General features: G+C 40.5%; 1 protein-coding gene and 1 long non-coding RNA gene across 4 annotated transcripts in view; one reads left to right on the top strand and one right to left on the bottom strand.

Annotated features, from left to right (window-relative positions):
* The window catches only part of gdpd5b (glycerophosphodiester phosphodiesterase domain containing 5b), a 59507-nt gene that overhangs the window by 1505 nt on the left and 35812 nt on the right, over positions 1-22190 (bottom strand). For 2 of the 3 annotated variants that reach the window (XM_017490449.3, XM_053687462.1), the window contains exons 4-15: positions 18892-18985; positions 14734-14793; positions 14437-14535; positions 13627-13720; positions 11990-12135; positions 9851-9933; positions 8546-8696; positions 7362-7583; positions 6904-7061; positions 5272-5419; positions 4007-4089; positions 668-780 (exon numbers count right to left, since the gene is read on the bottom strand). In XM_017490449.3, coding sequence (XP_017345938.1) covers positions 668-780; positions 4007-4089; positions 5272-5419; positions 6904-7061; positions 7362-7583; positions 8546-8696; positions 9851-9933; positions 11990-12135; positions 13627-13720; positions 14437-14535; positions 14734-14793; positions 18892-18985 — 1451 coding nt within the window. Of the gene's footprint in view, positions 1-105; positions 533-667; positions 781-4006; positions 4090-5271; positions 5420-6903; positions 7062-7361; positions 7584-8545; positions 8697-9850; positions 9934-11989; positions 12136-13626; positions 13721-14436; positions 14536-14733; positions 14794-18891; positions 18986-22190 lie in introns of all 3 variants that reach the window. The other variant, XR_001815144.3, reaches the window with a different exon arrangement.
* Positions 18932-22190, top strand: part of LOC128635296 (uncharacterized) — a 35527-nt gene continuing 32268 nt past the window's right edge. The window contains exon 1 of the long non-coding RNA XR_008398238.1: positions 18932-19060. This is a non-coding gene — a long non-coding RNA (uncharacterized LOC128635296). The remainder of the gene's footprint in view (positions 19061-22190) is intronic.

The following is a 22190-nucleotide window of genomic DNA, read 5'->3' as shown; positions in this document are numbered from 1 at the left end:
GAAATTGTATCGGAGGGTCGGATGTTAGAACGGATGGATGGGATATATAGAAGGAATGAAAACTTGTGCAAGGCACTTTTACATTTTCCCCACATGGTTACTCACCATGAAGAGAGCACTGGTCATGACAACCACAGCCATTCATGAGCTAGGACTGGAGGTGAAGGATGGAGCGGTGGATGGAGAGATGGCAGGATGCAGTGAGAGGCAGCGAGAGGGTGGATGATGCAGGATGGTTCAGGGTGGTTCAGGATGGAGCGGGATGGTCATGAAGGGGGGTTAGGGATGGTTCAGGATGGAGGAGGATGGAGCAGGATGGTTCTGGTAGGAGCCGGATGGAGCAGGGTGGAGGGGGGTGATGAAAGATGATGCAGGATGGAGCAGGAGGATGAAAGATGATTCAGGATGGTTCAGGTAGGAGCAGGATGGAGGGGGATGTAGCGGGATGTAGCGGGATGGTTAGGGATGGTGCAGGATGGGAGATGAGATGATGGAGGGTTACAGCTGGGGTTAAACGGCTACTGTTGCTGACCTTTGGGAAACGTTAGAACCGCTCAGAGCCATGGAGACATCATAGGGCTCATGCTCAAACACAAAATGAAAGACACACACACACACACACACACACACACACACACACACACACACACACACATAATCCCTTTACCAGAGAAGATGAGCTTCTCCTTCATGATGTTGACGTCTCGGCTCGACCTCCTGACAGTGGCGCTCAGCATGATCTGCTCCGGGTTGTAGCTACGCATGCCACTCATCCTCCACCTACACACACACACACACACACACGCGCACACACACACACACACACACACACACACAGAGGTCTCAATACTGATGTCCTCCTGCAGGGGTCTAGTTAATGAATTAATTAACAGAGCAAATAAACAAATAATACTGTGCTTTATGGATGTACACCTGAACTCTGAACTCTACTCATAAAGAATAATAATAATAATGAGGCTGGAAAAGACAGGCTCACAGTAGAGAAGACGTAACTCGTGGTTCGTGTCTTTATTCGTAAACAAATTCCAGACCTTTCAGCCTTTTTCTAAATTGCCTTCTAAGCCTTTCCAGATTTTAAATGCTCCATATTGTTTGCTATTTTTTAATCTCATCATTCAATCGGTTCAAAAGTTCCCTCTTTCTGAATGTAATATAAATATTCTCTAATAACATACCCACCCTCTGTGTTTTTATTATTACCCCTTATTAACTTATTACCTTGGATTACTTTTATTATTAATATCCTCAAAGCAGTGGGTTGTTTTTGTCTTGTTTCAGGTTACACGCACATTTCATGTGTAACTTTCTTTATTTGGTAGATAAATTGTAACCGAAATGTTAAACCCCCCCCCAATATCTGAAGAAGGAGGGATGCAAACTTTTGCACGTAACCCTATTTCAGGATACCTTTATCATCTCATCATATCGTCCATCCCCGATCTACAGCCTGGAAAGCGTCTCAGTTATGTGTAATATTTCACCCACTACATTTTCAGCAATAGTAGCAATCTAATCTAATCTAATCTAATCTAATCTAATCTGTTCCTATTAGACCAACGGCTAATAATAAATGGCTAATGTGATTATTAAATAATGTAATGCTGTGGATAGGTTAGATAGCACACTGATATTAATCACTGGTGTCCTGCAGTGTCTCTATACTTGTCCTTCGCTGTAGTGTGAGGTTGTGTGTGTGTGTGTGTGTGTGTGTGTGTGGGAGTCTGAGCTCAGACACACTGCTATAAATAACTGACTTTTAGTGCACGTTCGTGTGATTAACGCAGAGCCACCATCCATCTCACACACGCCACCTACATCGCTCCACCAGGAGAAATTTACATCTCAACTCCAACGGGAGCTAAAATAAAAATCTCAAGCGCTCAGGCAGGAAGCTTTAAATAATCATGTCAGAGGCTAACAGGCTACTGACTGGAACAAAGGTTCAACACCACCCTCTAGTGGACATAATACGAAGTGGCTTACTTATTATACACCACTGATTAATTAAATCAGAATATTAAAAGCTTAATCAGAGATTACGAGATTAAGATTTCAAGCTCTAGATCACCGTGTACCTGATTAACAAGTTACTGATGAAGATACCAGGGACATCACATCGATGTAGAGGTACTGAGTGGTGGGTTTGGTTTAGCGTCAATAAATAAATAAATAAATAAATAACTATTTTTTTAAAGGGCTAGATGGTATAGCTGTGAGAAGAAATTGACTGTTTACATACTATTTATTTTAATTAATATAAAAAAATGTAAAAAAAAATAAATATATATATATATTTTTATAAAATAATAATTTAAAAAATAATAATAATTCTCATTATTATATTCACATATCCAAGTACTGAAGTATTATTGGAATCCCCTTTCCCCACTTTTTTAAATAATACCCATAATCTACAGCATTATTTATTCGTGCATATTAATTATTTCATGTATTAAGCTTCAAATTAAATCTAGAACTTTTGTGCAAAAATTTGCATACCTCAGATATTAATAATACTGATGAGGACTGATTTTCAGTCCTGTTTTTCTGAATTTGTTTTCATAAATATTCTGCAAGTCCACCCTGATACCCTTTTTCTACGTAGATAGATTGTAGATTGTCGGGGCACAAACTTTGGCACTCAACTCTAAGTAGTTCATTTCGCGCAGCCACGTTTTAGAGTTAATGTTTTCTGCGGCTGAGTAAAAAAACAATCGTTTTATTGTGTAAGATAGTGCACTTATTTCAATTGCTGGATATAAAGGAAATGAACAGACAGACAGACAGACAGAAAGATAGACAGACAGATAGATAAATAGATAGACAGAGAGACAGATAGATAGACAGACAGACAGACAGACAGACAGAAAGACAGACAGATAGATAGATAGACAGACAGCTAGACAGATAGGCAGACAGATAGACAGACAGATAGATAGATAGATAGATAGGCAGACAGATAGACAGACAGATAGGCAGACAGACAGACAGACAGACAGATAGATAGATAGATAGATAGATAGGCAGACAGACAGCTAGACAGACAGACAGACAGATAGATAGACAGGCAGACAGATAGATAGACAAACAGACAGACAGGTAGGTAGACAGATAGATAGATAGACAGACAGAGAGACAGATAGATAGACAGACAGACAGATAAAAAAAACAGATAGATAGATAGATAGATAGATAGATAGATAGATACTGTAGGCAGGCGCAGTAGCACAGCATCGTGGGTCGGTAGAAGTGACCCAGTTACCTGATCAAGTGATAGCTGAGATGCCAGAATGCAGCAGAGAAGAGGAGCATGCAGATCAGCAGAGGAGGAGGAGGAGGAAGAGGAGGAGGAGAAGGAACGAAGGGTACAAAGATAACAGAGTAAAAGAAGGAGAGAATCGAGAGGTCAGTTCAGAAGCAGAAGCTGAAATCACGATGCCGAGCGCAGCACAAAAGTCAGCATGAAACCAGTAGCCAGAAAAATCCCACACTGCTTACTGCTGAGCATTTTAAAATAGAAACAGTCAAAATACAGTCACTGCTCATGCACTCATTCAATCATCAACCTCTTTCCTTCCCTTTCATACCCTCACTCTATAGTTCTTATCCCCCCACCTCCCCCCTACCGTTTCCTTTCCGCTATCCCTCACTCAAAAACTCGTCTTTAATACTGAACACTTTTAAAGTTGTGAACGCTAATTTAATAAAGTTCTGAATTCACTTCAATTATATGACACGATGACGTGGGCTCTGGTATAATTATACCGCATTCCTTCCACCATTTTGTACAAAATAATTAATGCAGGAGGTTCTAACGCTGGCAGAGTGCATCTATGAAGGAGAAACAGAAGGATAGACAGATACAAATGAGGCGTAGCTTAATAAACTTCTAAACAGTGTGAAAACCGGTCCTGTCTCGCTCGGCATGCACCGTGTATCTGTCCTGTAAAAACCCATTGCACAGTCTAACCGATAAAGTGCTTACTTCTGAAATACAAAAATCCCCAGGACCAGGGCGAAGGAGACGAGATCTGTGGCGACCCAAATCACGCAGTACTCGTCTGGACTCTGAAACAGAAACAGTGATATGACAGAGCAGACACTAGGGGGCACTGTAACACACACACGCACACCCAAAAAAACAACACTTTTTCTCCCGATAAACCTCGTTTACATTTTAGAGAACAGCCCTAAATTTATATCCGAAAACGCTGCTAGAGCTTCTGTAGTAACATCTCATTCACACGGACGTGTGGATGCTTTACATAATCTGAGAACTAATCATGAACTGTGTTATTTAACAAATAAAGAGTCTCCGGTGTTAACGCTTTCTTAAAGTCTGGTGTAAAGATGCAAACCGGCCACAGGAAAGTCTTCAGGGCAGAAGACATGACGTTTTCCGTTTCCTCGCTAACACGTCGCATTTATCCGTCTTAACGGCAACAGAACGTGAGGGGACGGACGTTTATAGCTGCTATAACATTAGCAACAAGAGGAACTAGCTTGTTTCATGGACGATTCACATGTAAATGAATCACATGAAAATGAATCACATGAAAATGAATAAATAAATTAAAAGTAATATATATATATATATATCACGATTAAAAGTATGGCATGCCATTCTTTCATTTAAAAAAAAAAAAGAGAAGAACTTGTGTTAGCCAATTGCTGTGGTGTGAAAGGAATAAAACCGTTTTTATTGGTAAATATTCATCTTCATGATGGTAACTGTTAGCATCCCGTGGTTGATTGTGTTCCTATAAAAGTTTGCCCCGGAATATTTTATTCCTTACTTATCTATTATTGCTATGTTTCGAATGACTGAATCAAATGAACATCGTGACAAATGGATCAAATGTTCCTCTTAAATAACTGGAGAATTTTTATTTATTTTATTTTTTTCCCCAATAACAGCACTCCTTCTCAACACTACGGTATCCGTAGCGTAGCAAAATTATTGACCCCTCCCCCCGGCGATTTCACTTTGATCTGACCAAATTCTGTCGAGCTCTGTTCTGGTCTGTGAAATCCCAAAGAACTTTCAACAGACAAGAGACTAATCTAGGAAATGCACACATTTGAGCCATAAATAATATTTTGCTGTTTCTCCATCTGTCTAAGCTCGCAAGGTGACTCACTGCATGTGTTGTTATGTATTTGCTCGTTTACACGAAAGGTGGCGAGAATCTGATAGACGTTTTATTGAACCCGTAAGAGGAATTACAAAGCGCACTGTCGGTCTCTCACCATTATCCAGAGAGGTGATAAAACCTTCTTGAGGATCTGCGGTGCTTCGGAGGAGACGGAGTGCACGCCGCTGCACCAGAGTACAGAGTACAGCCACGGCTCATTCACAGTGTACAGAGTCACACTCACATTACCAGCTGTGTACGTCCTGTTACACACACACACACACACACACACACATTACATATTACATAGAGACCCAAAGAAGAAACACCAGCATGTTATACAGCAAATACAGAACCAATGGATTGTATAACTACTAGATTTTTGAATGATCAAAGCTGCGACATTACTGACAGGCGGGGACAATCGCATCCTCGTCCTGATTGGTCGGATGTTGGAGGTCCACCTTGTGTTTTTTCCCCCTCGTGCTTACAGAACTTTACTGTCCCACACAACACATGCACTATACGGCCAAAAGTATGCCAACTTCACCAAATATTACAACAAATATCACAAACATGACGTGTTTTGACACGGAGCACCAGGAACCACGTTCCGTTAAAACGATTAGTCTTCCATTACGTGACCGTACAAGTCCCTGTGTACGATGAGCGGTTACTATAGAAACAATAACTAGAAAATTAGAAACAGCATGTTAATATTTCTTCGTTTGTATTAGAGTCGAGTTTTATTACCACACCAGCTTCACTTGTCATTTTCACTGCTATTTAAGACCTATACAGCTATTCACCAAACAAACATTCAATGAAACTCGGCTTCAAAAGTCTATAAAAGATTCTATAAATCAAAATTTGAATCGTTTTCCTGACTCAATCTTGGAAAACAGGTCTTCCAAAAGCTTGTCCTGATTAAAGGCATTGTCTCATGATATTAAAAATAGGATGGACAATCGAGGGAGCGTTCTAATGTCGGCGTTTTGGTGGTTCTTCGCCCGTTCGGCACAGTAATATTAACCCGTCGTTCATATCAGAGCCGGAAACACTCTCCGAAACCCTGCTGTTATACGGAAGTAATGCACACCTTCTGACCAATCAGATTCGAGCACCTTATGTATACACACAGACCGTACATTATAAATAAATAAATAAATAAATAGATAAATATTTTGCCTAGTTTAGTTGATAAAATGCCTAATTGCAAAGAAAAATGTCATAAAGGTTTTGCTTTAAGCGAATGGAATGAAAAGAGCGATATGACCCGGATGTGTCTCTTAGGGGGGAAAAAAAAAAATGATTTGTGGAGAAATCTTGAAAAAAATCATTAAATATGAAAAACAAACAGTCAGACACGGACCGGGGCAGCTCATCTTCCAGCACGGATCGATACGTTACTTACAGAAATGTCTGCAGATGATCTATCTAACGGTACGTTTTTATGAAAGAACAGTAAACGATTACAACAATAAATGACTCAGCGGAAAAGGGAATTGAATTCGGGGGGGGGGGGGGGGGGGGGGGGGTATGAGAATGTAATAAAAATGTATGCTAAGCGTAAATAAACAGGATGAAGGTCTAGAAGGAAGAATAAAGTATTGTTGAAAAAAATAATTCATTATCGGCTAATGGAAGTTAGTGGAAATCGGAAAATCCACAATGACTGGATTGCTGTTCATGAAAGGAGGGCGTGTTTTGGGAGTGGGGGAGGGGTGGGTGGAGGTTAACAGCTCACCGTATATCCTCGTCACTGACGTGGTCGTAGCGCAGCAATAATCTGCTGATGCCTTTCTCGTGGAGATTCTCCAGCGTCTGTATCTTAGTGGAGATCTGCTGGAAGCCTGGAGCCTGCTGCTGTACCAGCTCTCTGTCCCAGTCCACACTCCACACCACCTACACACACACACCGCACAATTACACATACTTCACCAGCAGGGGGCAGTGCTGCACAAGGCCAAACTACTTCTGTTCATCTGATCACTATATATGCTCACTACATAGGGTGTAATATAATGAGGTATAATAACTGGATAGTGCTCTAGGTGTTCAGTTAAGAATCTGAGATTTAGACACAGGAAAACAACTCCACTGAGGGCTCGCTGGAATTGAATGACTTATTTTGTTCTTTTTTCACTCGTTTGGAAAATCAGGTCATTTTTGATAAGTATGAAAAGAAAGGACGTTTATAGTCACCAGGTGCTGAGGGATGCCCGAGTGCAGGACGGTGGTCAGGGTGAGGTTGACCCAGTTCAGGTGGTGTGGGTGTCCTGGAGGAGGTCTGCGGAGGGTAAACAGGGCTGAGCAGTTGTAGACGGATGCCAGGTGTAGCATCTGTTCCAGACTGCACACTGACTCATTTTCCATTGCCCAGCGCTCTTGCGCAGACATGTACTTCAACGTCCAGTACGGGTCATCCTGCAGGACACCAAAAAAACCACCAAAAACACCTAAATCAAAACACCGAGAGCAGAGTAAAGGAGGAATAAAGAAACGGCATATTTCAATACGTCTATGCATTGGCTTTCTGTTTCGCCATCCACTTATATTTCCATTCATTTATCTTTCCATCCATCCATTAATAACTTTATCCTTCCATCCATATGTGCCCATCCATCTCTCTGCCTTTCTATCCAACCATCCATCCATTTATCTTTCCATCCATACATCTTTGTAGCCGTTCATCTATTGGTTCATCCATCCATCCCTTCGCTCAACTAATTATCTTTCCATCCGTCCATTTTTCTGCCTTTCTATCCATCCAACCATTTTTCTATCCATCCATCTATTCATCCATTTATCCATCCACGCATCTTTCGGCAGGTCATCCATCCATCTTTTGATCCATTCGTCTATCAGTTTATCTTTCCATGCATATCTGCCCATCCGTCTCTCTGCCTTTCTATCCATCCATCCATCCATTTATCTTTCCCTCCATCCATCTTTGTAGCCATTAATCTATTGGTTCATCCACCCATCCATCCATCCATCCAAACAGCTATCCATCCAACCATTTTTCTATCCATCCATCTATTCATCCATTTATCCATCCATACATCTTTCAGCAGGTCATCCATCCATCTTTTTATCCATTCATCTATCCGTTTATCTTTCCATGCATATCTGGCCATCCGTCTCTCTGCCTTTCTACCCATCTGTCCATCTATCTTCCTGTCTATCTGTCCATTTATCTTTCTATCCATCCACTCTTTCTATCCATTCATCAATTGATTCATCCATCCATATTTCCAACAGGTCATCCATTCATCCATCGAGACATTTCTCCATCTGGCTTTCTATCAGTCCATCCATTTATCTTTCCACACATGTATCCATCCATCCATCCATCCATCCATCCATCCATCCACACAGTTAAGTACCTTTAGAAACCACTGGCCAGCACTGAGCATGCTCAGTTCAGTCCAGTTGAAGAACGAGGCGTCGTCATTCTGTCTCTCAGGAAAGACTTTGCTCACATCTGTGGTTCTCCTCAGGGTACGATCTCTCATCAGGAACGGCACTCCATCTAGACTAAAACCAGAGAGCAGTTACACTAACCGACAACGGGTTAAACTGCTCCAGCTAGGACAAAGTCATAGCTGAAGCCCCACGATGGACGAACCCTCAGGTTGTGCACAATACCCTTGGAATGGTTCTATTAATGACAACTGATGAGAAATAGCACCAATGTGCTATGGGCAAATTTTCAGGACTATAATTAAATCCCCTTCACTTTGAATGAATTTATACCAATGCACTGTTGAATTCTTGGATACTGATTGGTCAGAAGGATATGGTGAAGTTTTCTATAAGGAGACATTTATTTAATATTTTATAGAAGGAGTCTCAGGGAGATTTCAGCTTTTAGACTTCAGGAGAGAGGACTATGAGCTTTTTATTTTAAATAAAAGAGACTGATCAAACAACTGCTTATAGCTGCTAACTTGCTAACTAACTTGTCTCGGATGTTCCACAGCATCAAATGTAACTATAAACTGGTTAAAGGCATGACTTGTTGCTGATTACTGTTATTAAAATTGTACTCACTGACAAATCGCTGTGGTATAAGGTGAATCAAACGCTCCTGACACGTGCTGTTATGGGAATGAATTCATTTTAAGGTGGTAACAGTAACTCCTCCTCTCCTCGGGCCACCCCGTCATGATTTATTCCTTATTTAACTGGCTTTAAACCGAACTCGATGACTAAAAACGTTATTTTCAAAGGAACGAGACGAAATGATTCATTTCTATTCAATACGCTCAAAAAAAGGACGAACCTTTGGAAAAAAAAACAACAACAACAACAAAAAAAAAAAAACCAAACGTCTCTCCGGACATTTGCGTGCTCTAATAACGGTCATTTATTGTGGCTTAGCGGGTGTCTGGAGATTTAGAAATATATAGGATTGACTGCATACGACAAGAACCTCCGCTCTCTCGGGTATGCTCATGCTCTTAGTGTTTCTGTATCTGCCTGAAGCTCATCTCCTTTATTCCATCGCTTTATCCATCCATCATCCAGACATGACTAAACCCACCTCCCAGTGCGCGCACACACACACACACACACACACTTTCACTCTCACACACAATTGTGTAAGTCTAAATGGTGTATCGATCGGCACTTTAGTCAGGCAGAGGAGGACGGACAGGAAATATGTGAAAGAATAAATGAATAATTACCTGATGGCCACCTCTGCCTCCAACCCACTGACGTTCTTCTGCAGAGCTCTCCGGAAAGAAAGCAGCGTGTTCTCCGGAGCCAGCTGGCAGGAAGCGGAAAAAAGACACACGGGGAGAGTTAACCTTCAATCCAACAGTTCGATCAAACACAGAGAGATCAAGCACCAGGGAAGGAAGCAGCATTCACAATGCAGAGAGAAGGGGATTTAAAAAAAAAAAAAACAGAGTAAAACATAAAAAAGAAAAAAGTATGAGGATGACCTTAGGGGTTGAGAATGAATAAATATTTCATTAGGAAACAGAGAGAAGGGGTTGGATAAGTGTTCAGCCCTGCATATTCCCCCAGGAGATGAGCAGCGCCTAAATCTCTTAAATTATCCTGATATCATTAATAACTCACAGTGGAGGAAGCTCCTAGAGGCAAGATCGCAGCACGGCTTCGTGCGGGAAATGGATCATTCCCGTGCAACACCATGACTAACGGCACACTTCCAGGCTTCATAGCAACATTAACGGAGTCCTAATGTCAGGTTTCTGGCTTTTCACCAAAGCATAAAAACGAAAAGCATGCGGCGTTTCTCTGAAATTTCTCTCAGGATCAATAAAGTGTTTGTGTAATAAACCATAAACCATCCATAGTCCAGCTATCTAATCAATATACTATCTGTTCTCATCCACCTCTCCACCCATCTTAGCATCTCATACGTCTTGTCTTTCTTTCCATCCATCATTTCTGATGTTCTCTGAATCAGTTGTTTCCATCCAGCCAATGTATCTATCAAGCCATCTACAGTATCTGTCATTCCATCCATCCATCCATCCATCCATCCATCTGTCTGTCTAGGTTTCCATCCATCCATCCATCCATCCATCCATTTATTTTATCTATCCGCCATCCAACCAGCTTTTTGTCTAAATCCATCCATCCATCTGCATTTGAATTTACTCATCCATTCATGTCTATCTATCTCTACACCCATGTATTTACCCTTCCATCCATCCATCCATCCATTTCTTTCCATCCATCCACTGATTTTGTCTTTCAATTCATCCATCCATTTATCTATCCATATTTCCACACATCTATTTGCCTTTTAATCTATCAAACATCCATCCACCCATCCATTTTTTTAAAAATCTATCCTCCATCCAAGCAGCTTTTTGTCTCCATCCATCCATCCATCCATATATACATACATACATCCATATATGCATACATCCATGTATTTGCCCTTCCATCCATCCATCTTTATCTATCATCCATCTATCTGTCCTTCCACACATCTATCTGTCTAGGTTTCTATCCATCCATCCATTTTTTATCTATCCTCCATCCAACAAGCTTTTAGTCTCCATCCATCCATCCAACCAGCCATCTGTATTTGCATTTACTCATCCATTCATGTCTATCCATCTCTACATCCATCCATCCATCGATTTGTCTTTGAATTCATCCATCCATTTATCTTTCTATCCATATTTCCACACATCTATTTGCCTTTCTATCCATCAAACATCCATCCACCCATCCATCTGCCTTTCCACTCATCCACCCACCCACCTGTCCACCTACCCATCCATATATTTCTCACTTGGCTGACCTATAAGTCTACAAACATTTTAACATGCGCATTTTCTGTGGAGAAACAGCCTTGTCAGTTTGTCTAGACATTTGCAGTTCAGGTTACATGAAGTGGATCTCCAGCTTGAGAAGCGTATTTTGTGAGTGTGAGTGTGAGAGTGTGTGTGTGTGTGTGAGCAACAAGAACAAGCCCTGACTTGCCCCCTGTATGTCACAGAAGTTGATTTTCTTCATGCTGTGTTTTATGCTACACATACACACACCCCAGCTTTGTTTTTCATAGTTCCAGGAAGTAAGGATGAGTGCACAGAGCCGTGGAGAGCAGGTCTTCGTAGCTGCTGTACTCCATATATTTTTCTGTTTTCCCCTAATTTAAATTCCCTAATGAACCTGATCAGCTAGTTATGGAATCTTTCTCGAGCTCGGTCAGCCATGCTAGTCTGGAAAAAAGAGATGAAAATGTGTTCTACCAACTGTGACTGGAATGAAAGTTGTGTTTTAATTTCAACTACAGTTAGATTAATCTTAGTTACGTCTTGCCTAGCTGCAGGATTTACCATGGGAGCTCCGCGCTGGCCGATTACAGCAGGCCGCGCTTTAAGGTCGTGCGGCTCCATGATGCAGGGCGATGTGATGGACAGCGGGGTCAGGTAGAGGCTCAGAAGCACCACCAGGTAGATGAGCAGAACTATTACCTGAAACTCTACAGCACACAAAATCAGAATGAGAAGAAAGCTACATGCGCAAACCTAAACATAAACCACATAAATACCCAAACAAAGTAAATGTTACGTTAGACAGATCATTCTGGATTCGGTTGTAAACTGAATTAAGATTCGAGACCCTAAATAAGATTTACCGAGATGCCAATTAAAGATCATTTAAAAACTTTATCCTTTTTTTATTTTTCAAAGAACAAAAGAAAGATCTGGCATGTTTTTATCCTTTAAGGAATATGTATAATGTTGCTGAACATCCGTGAAATATGTGTAATGTTCTTATGATCACTTATATTAAACCAGATATAAACTCGTTCCCTCCACTTTTTCTCTCTATTGAAGTTAATAAAACAAAAACAAACAAAAAAAAGACCCCAGAAAGTGCAACATTTCCTTTGGCTGTAAACCGACTGACACTGGAGACTCCTTCCATAAATGCTAAATGAACAGCTTACAGAAATCGTCACCATATCAGCGATTATACATTTTTCTTTGTTAAACAACAACATGACTTTTAATCCATTTAACACACCACACATACGCACGTGAAGGAGCTGTTACTATGGAAACGATAATATATTACAGCAAGTGCATTATATAAACCTGTAATCTGCACTGCTGTCATAGCTGCTGCTATAGAAAATGAATCCACCCCTTCTGACCAATCCGAGTAGAGAATTCAACAGCGCTGTGTGAACAGATCTGCGATTTGTGTACATTAATATGAAAGATGGGCAGGTATTAAATTCATGGAAGCCCGTTTCAGCCAAAAAAGAAAAGAAAAGAGAGAGAAAAAAAAAAGAAAGGCATTATTATATTAAAGCTCAAATCCAGTTTCAGAATCTTTAAATCATTTTAGAATTCTTATTCGAACCACAGTAAAGCTGGTTACTTGCTCCATGTTCGCATGACAGATGCAAAACAACACATTAATATGACAGAAGGGCAGGTATTAAATTTGTGGGAGTCTGTTTTTTTTTTTTTTTTTTAAGGTTACAGAAAAAAAAAAAGGTTTTATTATATTAAAGTTTCCTAAATCTATATCTCGAAATCTCTAAATAATCATAAAATCCTGGTGTATTGGTACCATGGTAAAGCTGGATTTATATTTAAGAGTGAGGCTGTGGTATAAGATTTGACAAAACTTTGCTTTCCATTCCTGTAGTTCTGTGTTTGACAGTATAGAGTTTCTACTACAATCTGACTGACACACACATACACACACACACACACACACTATATTGTTCAGAGGCTGATAGCTGACGGCCATGAACTGCAGCTGGTATGTTAGCACTTTCTGGAAAATTCCAGAAAACTTTATTTCACATTAACCAGAACCGTCATTAAGCAAGGCAGTGATGTAAAGGGAATGTGCTGGTGTATAAAAGGACCTACTGTTCTGCATTAATAATTAACATCCGTTTGATAACGTGTGATTAGTGTGAGGTGAGACAAAAAAAAAAAAAAGGACTTACTGGTCTTCTCAGATCGAGCTACTTGTCCAGCCACCAGCCAGGCCAACGCTGTAACTGCAGCAAGAGCACCGATGTGCAGGAAGGGTCCTGTGGCCTGACACACACACACACACACACACACACACACACACACACACTTAGCCAAGTGGCAATCTCGGTGATGGACCAGATTTACAGTATCCCATTTTATTATATTATACCACATCATTATTGAATTCTGGATTCTGATTGGTCAGAAATTGGTCACCACAGATGCCAAAAACACATTAAATAGGTTGTTTCTCCTATTACATAAAATTTCCCCAAATCTACAGTACATCTCAAAATCTCTAAATAATCATGAAATTCTGGTGTATTGGTACCACTGTAAAGCTGGATTTCTGTACATTTAAGATTCGCTGTGTATAATGTGTCTTTTTTTTTTTTCCTGATGAGTTTCGGTGTCTTTAATCAGCATTATACCTGACGTGTGTTTACAGATTCTTTACATATTATATCTAACATATAACATGCATACATATTATTTACATATTCGTCCTCTAGTCCCTCTGGAGATCGTTTGCTACAGCTATCAATCAATCATTTAAATTTGTTTCCTCCGCCCTTCTTTGCACACATCATCATTTATGTGATTAAATTTTGTAAAATCACCCACAACATGCCCTCGAAATGCAAGTGTAATATATCAAACGCTAATTAGCCTCTTTATCTGGAATCTCAGTAAATGCGAGCTTTAAACTGTAATTGTTTTAAGAAAAAAAGAACTAAAACAATCTGTCCATAGATTTGGGCTGGTTATGGTGTACATACCTGTAGAGAGATCGAGAAGATATCCCATTCCTTGCTCCAGATCTGACTGACGGATATCATGCCGATCACGGTGGTCAGTAAAGCTGCAGTCACTCCGATCTAAGAAAGAACGAAAAGGTTGTGAAGTTCAAGAGATTGATATATAAGCACCTGAGTGAAACAATGTGCGTGAACATCCGTCTTCTTTGTAATTTGACAGAAGACACAAATTCACTAAGGCCTTGGGACAGTGTGACCTCACACACACACACACACACACACCACACACGGATGGGGTTATCGTCATGTAACACGTACCTTATGGATCCAGTGCAGGTTCAGCTGCTGTCCAACTGAGATGTGACATAGTGCTAAAATCTACAACACAATAACGCAGAAAAATCATCAACTAATAAAATAAATGCAAAATCGGTTGTCATTTCTTGAAGTTAGCGATGATAACATGACAGGTTGTACTTTTATTGTAATAATATATCCCATTCATAGCTTGCAAAAAGAATGTTAATTGTTTTTTTTGTTTTTTTAAAATATACAGTATACGATTTCTTTTGTATGTATGAGAAGAATTCATTTATAACAAATTACACGTGGTTAAAAGTGTTGCAAGTAGTCAGTTATGAGTAACAACAAGGTGCAGACTGTAATACAAATTACATCTCAATCCTATCCTTTTGAAACCAGCAAAAAGGTTTTCTTGAAACTTCAAATCAATACCACATTCGTAAGGTTGCCTGGTCTGTGGTTTACCAGCTCAATCAGCTACTTTTGATTTGCTGCACAGATGGGGTTTTTTTTTTTTGGACCATGGGTTAAGCAGATTTAATTCATTACAGAAATTAGAAGCCAAATATATGTTATTCGTCACGAATGCCAGGGAAAATTCCTCTAACAACCACCAGAGGTCTCACTCACCAGAGCTCGAACACGGGACCACATTACATTACCCAAGAGGTTGCAACCAGGAACTGTTTACAAACTCACCTGTGCCTCATCACAGACGCTGTCTAAACCCCATTTGTTTGCTCACTTGTCCCAAAGTCTCGTTTGCCTCGTTCGCCTCGTTCATGTCTCTGAACACGATTGTTTCCTATGTTCTTTTCTCCATGGTTAACCTGCTGTATGCTCTGGTGGACTTTGCTGATTACTGCTTATTGCCTGCCATTGAATCTGCTGATACCTCTGCTCATGCCTGACTACTCTGTGTATTCGCTGTTTGTTAATAAACCCGCATATGGATCCCAATCAGCCTGACTCGTCGTTACAGAAGACTTTGCCAACTACCGATCCAGCGGCTATCAGGCACCTCTTTAATGAACCGGCCGCTCAAGCGATTATGCTGGTGACTCATCAACAATAACTAAGCCGACTCACGACGCTAATGTAAGAGCTAGTGAGATCCTTGCAGAGTCTCCTTCGGCCGACACCGGAAGCTGTGCTCGTCGCAACGCCGGAGAGTCAGGTACCTGTCGTACTGCCTCAAAGTACCCCAAGATTTAACGGTGCCCCAACCAAATGTAAGGGGTTTCTCATAGCATATGTTCATAGGACAACAGACCATGCTGTATCCCACAGAGGAAAGCAAGATCACCTTCATGTGCTTGCTGCTTACAGGGAAGGCGATGGACTGGGCCACGGCGGTCTGGGGCAACCCAGGACCAAAACCATACGGCTGAGAGAAGTATTCAAGCACTCAGAGGGGGGAAGGAGCGCCGGGGAACAGCTGCTCGTGCTACGGCAAGAACGTCAGATGGCAACAGAATACGCTCGATCTTTCTGCACCCTTGCCGTGCAAACTGGTGTGGGTGGAGGACACCCTAAAACTACTGTTCTGTCAGGGATTAAACACCAATGTGCAATCCGAGCTGGCCTGCTGTGACAAAGGCAGGACCCTGGATCAGTTCATAGAGCTGGCCATTCGCACTGACAACCTGCACGAGTGCCCAGCCTTCCCACCTATTCACAGCAGCCCTGTGACGATGCCGAACCCATGCAAGTCGGGCGAACCCAGCTCTCCATGGAAGAGCATGAGCGCTACATTAGGAACCAGCTAGGTCACTGCTGTGGCTGAGCGGGACACGTGAGAGCCGACTGCCTGACTCAACCTCCTCCACTGTACGACAGCAGGGTGAGTGTATTTACTTCCTCCCTCTTAATCATGACATTTGTGGTAGTACCAGTAACGTTATCAGTGCTGTCTAAATCCATCACCACTAAGGCCTTGGTAAATTCAGGGGCAGCTTTATTGATGAAAACCTAGCCGGCAGCGTAAGATAAGATACCACTAATCCCGTGTGACTGTCCTTTGGCAGTGGCAGTGCCCCCTGGAGACTGGCCACGTACAATATACCACCTCTGATCTCGTTCTACAAGTTGAAGCTCTATCATCCTCGACTTGCCCTGTCTGCAGAACCACAACCCACCACGGTAAAGGAGCGACAACATTTCTTAGGATTTCTTAACTTCTACAGGAGATTTATCAGGAATTTCAGTACGGTTGCTACTCCACTCACTTTCATGACACCAAGCTCCAGTGGTCTGCCAATGCCATCCAAGCCTTTAAGGAACTAAAAAGACACTTCACCTCCGCACCCATTCTGCGTCACCCTGACCCCGATACACCCTTTGTGGTAGAAGTGGACGGCTCGAACACCGGTACTGGCACCATCCTGTCTCAATGCCAAGGTAACTCTCCTAAACACGGCGGCCATGGTCTCACATTGCCAATGGCTTCATCACTGATCCACCAGTTTCCCAAGGTAACACCATTATACTAACGGTCATTGTTCCAGGCATGCCAGCTAATACATTTATCAAAGCTCACAGAACAACTCCTCCACTATGTGTTTCACTACTATGGGCCTCCAGAAGACATCGTCTAGGACCAGGGGGCCCCAAAACACATCAAAGGTCTGGACTGCCTTTTTCGACTTCTCAACGTCAATATAAGTCTCAGTTCAGGTTACCATACCCACACCAATGGCCAAACGGAACAACTAAACCAAGAACTCCCCAAATTCCTTCGTATTTACTGCCAACAGAACCAATCGGACTGGAGCCGCTTTCTCCACTGGGCAAAGTATGCACAAAACTCAATCCTCAAACCTTCCACACAGTTAATACCCTTTCAGTGTGTTCTAGGGTTCCAACCTCCTAGGGTTCCTTCTCTGTGTATTCGCTGCTTGTTAATAAACCTGCATATGGATCCCAATGAGCCTCAGAGTCATTGTTACATTACGTGTAAATATTACAATATATTTGGCAATGTTAGTCGTCATTATTTATAAGTTAAATAAAGTATTTGGGACATTATTTCATTATTTAATAATAAATAAACGGTCTCATTGTGCAAACCTGGGTCAAGAAAGCAAAAAAAAATTTTTTTATAGGAATGGGTGGTTTTTACTTTAAAGCAGAAGATCAGATGTGAAGCTTACGAGACAAAGAAAGGCCATGTTCATTCACGTTCATTGGTCAAAATTCCTCTGAAAGATGGCGAGAATGGGATTAAAATATATATGAAATAAAAAATGAATCAAATGGAAAAAGGGTCCAACTCAAAACCAGTCCATACCGGATTTTGTATAGTTGTTGATTGATTTTGCTGCTGCTTTTTTCAAAACTTGTGGAGTTTTTTGTGCTTTTTTTTTTTATTATTATTTTTGTTTACTTAAATTGGAAAAAATGCAATTGCCCGTAATTGTTTTGCACGCTCTTTCCCAGTGATGTTTGTTGGTAAACGAGCCATTTGAGCTGTACTCGTGTTCAGCGCACGTGACTGGATCAGGGCTTTGGCTGAATGCACGTTGTGATGACGTCACATGACACGTCTGCTCAAATCTGTGGAAAATCTGCGGTCATTTTGAAAAATTGCAAGCTCCTACGAAAACGGCAGAGTTTCCTTGATTTTGCGTTCATTTCAGCTGCTTGAAACACGCTCGGAGGAAAGAGCTATCTACCCTCTTCTGCATACATGAGCTTACAGATGTCTGTGATTGACACTGTAGAGAGAGTATGCCATCCCATCTACACAAACCAGCGGTCTCTTGATGATAGGGCGAGCGCTTTCCGGTTGCACCACTCAGGACAATTCTGACATCATATTAAGTTCAGCTGTACGTAATTCAGCACACCAACTAAGTGAGTGGTGCTAGCAGTAATCTTAGAAAAAAGGGAGGCTAATGTTGTTGGGTGTTTTTTTTTCTCCAGTTATGCTTACCGACTAGCTACACAGTTCATATACATGCCCAAAAAAGTGAATTTGATTTATAAGTGAGTTTGTACTGAAAAAAATGTCAGGCATTTGGAGTAAAAGTGAAACGTCTGGATGTGTGTCTGCGAGAGATGGATAGGCACGGATGTTTGGTTTGTCTGGGAGAAGACTAGCTCCACCTTCCTGAGCCGTGGAGCAGGATCAGGGCCTCGGAGGTATGAATACCAGGCAGTGTCACAGCTCACCATTAAAAATGCAATATAAGTGAAGCCTGCAGCCGTTGTAGCCAGTATGGGAACAGTTCCATCACTCCACTCGCCTGACCGGTTATATAAATACCTGGAAGAACAGAGGAGAGAGAGCGAGAGAGAGAAACATGGTTCATCATTACACACTATGCTGGGAACTGAAAGAGTGAGTCATGATTACACACACACACACACACACACACACACACATACACGCACGCACGCGAGAACTGCTGAAAGTGAGTGGAGCGGCTCCTCGTGACTCGTATAATAATATACACTAAACAGGCCAGTGCTAAAGAATTATTCATAAATACATCCAGGAATCCCTTTATTACAGCACTTTCAGCAGCTATTGCAGGTGTAATCGCTGTTCCTGAAGGTCTAAATGGCATCTTACAAGAGTCTTAAAGAATATACAGCAATATGTAGCGTAAGGTACGCTAAAGTCGACAAACTCCTGATGCCACTGAGATGCTTAATATCATTTCATTTTCTGGTTCGTGGATGCCGTAGCTCCGATTTCAACCACGCCCGCAACCTCAGAACGAAAGAACCTTTAAAGGAAAAATGTCAAAAGTAAAGAAAATATCGAAGAAGAAAAAAATAACTGTAAACATGTTTATTATATTTAACGGTCGGTTACAGTTATGTCTGAATTTCAAGCTGAACGCCGAGCGCGTTTTCGAAAACATGACGCTTTGGAGTAGCGATTTTAACGCTTTTAACCTCGGGCATGAAAAACGTGTCATTTCAAATTTTTGTCATTTAAAAGATTTAGCAATTAATAATATTACTGTACATAGAACGGATAAAAGAACCCACAAACCAGCACGTTTTTATACTGGTTTACATAAAACGCGTGTAGGAATTAAAACACGACGATGGTGTCGTGATACGTAGCGTAGATTATTTTCCTGTACGAGTATATGCTAAGGTGTTTCGTTCCGCAACAATTTACAACAATTTACAGAAGATACCGCAACAATTTACAGATGATAAACAACAACTTTCACAAACTTCTTTTTTTTTTTTTTTTTATAGAATTTCAAAAGAATGTAATTTTTTTTAAATGTGTTTACAATTACGATTTTTTTTAAATTAGGTAGTTCCTGTTATCACATACGTTATAGCAGCTATAAACTTCTTGTTCCTTCACTAATTTCTCTTTATGCTTCTCTTGAAGTGAATAATATATATATATATATATATATATATATATATATATATATATATATATATATATGTATGTGTGTGTGTATATATATATATATATATATATATATATATATATATATATATATATATATATATATATATCCTTTTTTTTTTTTTTTAAACAGGCACAAACAAATCTGCCGTTATAGAAACTTGATTAACCTTCTGACCAATCAGATTTGAGCATTTTACTACACTGTGGAATAATTAGCTCATCTTCTAATTATTGTGTAGGTTATGTATATAACTTTAAAAAAAAAAAAAAAAAAAAAAAAACACAAATTAAAAAAAAAACAAAAAAAAAACACGATGATAATGAGGGAAGCGTTTGAAATGCTTAATAAAATGAGTAAATGATCAATCTCCTGTTCCATCAGCCACCTTTTAGGTAATCTATACTGCTATAGGTATATATTATGTAAACTAAAAAGTAAAACTAAGACTGACAGTCCAGGAGTGCGTAATTGGCCATGCTGCCTTGGTGAGAAGAATTGTCTTCATCTCTCTGCTGTCAATCAAAGCCATTCGTGGGCGTTTGTTGTGTAGCATGGCTGTAGCTAGCAAAGAGGATAGGAGAGACCTGTACCTTGGTAGTTTTGTAAGGTGTTCGCTTTTTAGGTTTGAGGTGTCAAATTCAATTAGGAAACAATGACCTCCAGATACAGTTGTGGGACAACGTAGTCTAGTGTGAGGACTATCCAATTAGCATTGATGACTTGTCCTCAGAGCTGCAGAGAAGGACACTTCAGTTTTGCCGATAGACCTACTAGAACATTATGTAAAATGTAAACTACTGTTTTTCTTCGTTTTTTATTTTTCTTCTTGTAATTTTGCTAGCGTAACCCGATCGCTAGTTGCAGTAAGGTTAGCCGATCGGCTAGGCTACAAGCTCCAGAGCTAATTTATTATAATATAATATATTTTCACTTTATGCATTGTGGCCCTGGCTTTTAGGATCTCCTCCCTCAGCTGCCTGATAACGCTGCATGAGCAACAGTTTGAAAATGACTGCCTCAGGGAAACAACCTTAGCTTTGGCGCTATGGTTAGCAACCGTTAGCTTTGGCACCCCAGAACTATCTAGTGCATGGGAACTGGATGAAAATGAGGGTACAAAAAACAACAGGTCTTTTTTTTTCTTTTTTTTTTTTTTCTTTCTTTAGCCCAAATGACCTAGTGTGCTTTTGTTCTTTAATGCCTTATAAAGATTTTTTTGTTTTGTTTTTTAAAACATGAACTGCAGTGAGATTGTCAGGGTATACTGTATATTTCTGCGTTTCCTAAGAAATGACTCATTGTGACTCATGACTCAGAATCATGTATGTGATTCTGACATGACGTGAACGCACCGTATTCACCACAGCACTTCTATAACACCGGGGGATTACTGTATGTAACACTAATTTCACAGCGCTATTAGACCCGTCAAAAATACCACTTACTCTGAAGAAGAATCTCAGCTTATGGAACTTCTTTTAAGTCGAGCTAAAACTAAAGAGAACCTAGGGATATAAAGCAATGCAGACAACATCTGCACTTCAATACAGTCGTTCATTTCTTAACTCGGCAGGACGGAGCTGATGTGAGATCAGTCCTGACATGTCCCTGAGCCAGGAGGAGGTCATATCACAGCCACGTCTGCTAATTACTATCTCTCACGTTGTCGGTTTATTCACAGGCGTTAACTCGAGGGCACCCTGAAACACAATGCCCTTCACGATACAGTCTCGTACGAAAGGCTTTACCCTGCTGTGAGACGCAGATACAGATGCAGACCAAAGGGGACGACCACAGGATATGAAAGAAACTGAAAGCAGACTATACTGCGTTTTTGTTGTTTTTTTAAACTATTGTATATCAGAAAATTCATTATTTATCATGAAATCTTCAATGGAGTGTTCATATTTTTGTACAGAGTATAGGTAATAATATCCGTCTTTAATCTGTCTAAATCAGCATTTTTTTTACCTAATAAGATTTACTTTTAATTTAAGTTAGTGTTGCTATAGTAGGGATTAATTCATATCGATTAGTCCAGCAATAATGCATTTTTTTCTGTTTACAGGAAAAAGGAAGCCA

Source organism: Ictalurus punctatus, chromosome 17, assembly GCF_001660625.3.
Source record: "Ictalurus punctatus breed USDA103 chromosome 17, Coco_2.0, whole genome shotgun sequence".
Lineage (NCBI taxonomy): Eukaryota > Metazoa > Chordata > Actinopteri > Siluriformes > Ictaluridae > Ictalurus > Ictalurus punctatus.
Note: the sequence above shows the minus strand (reverse complement) of the source record. Positions and strands in the feature narration are given on the sequence as shown.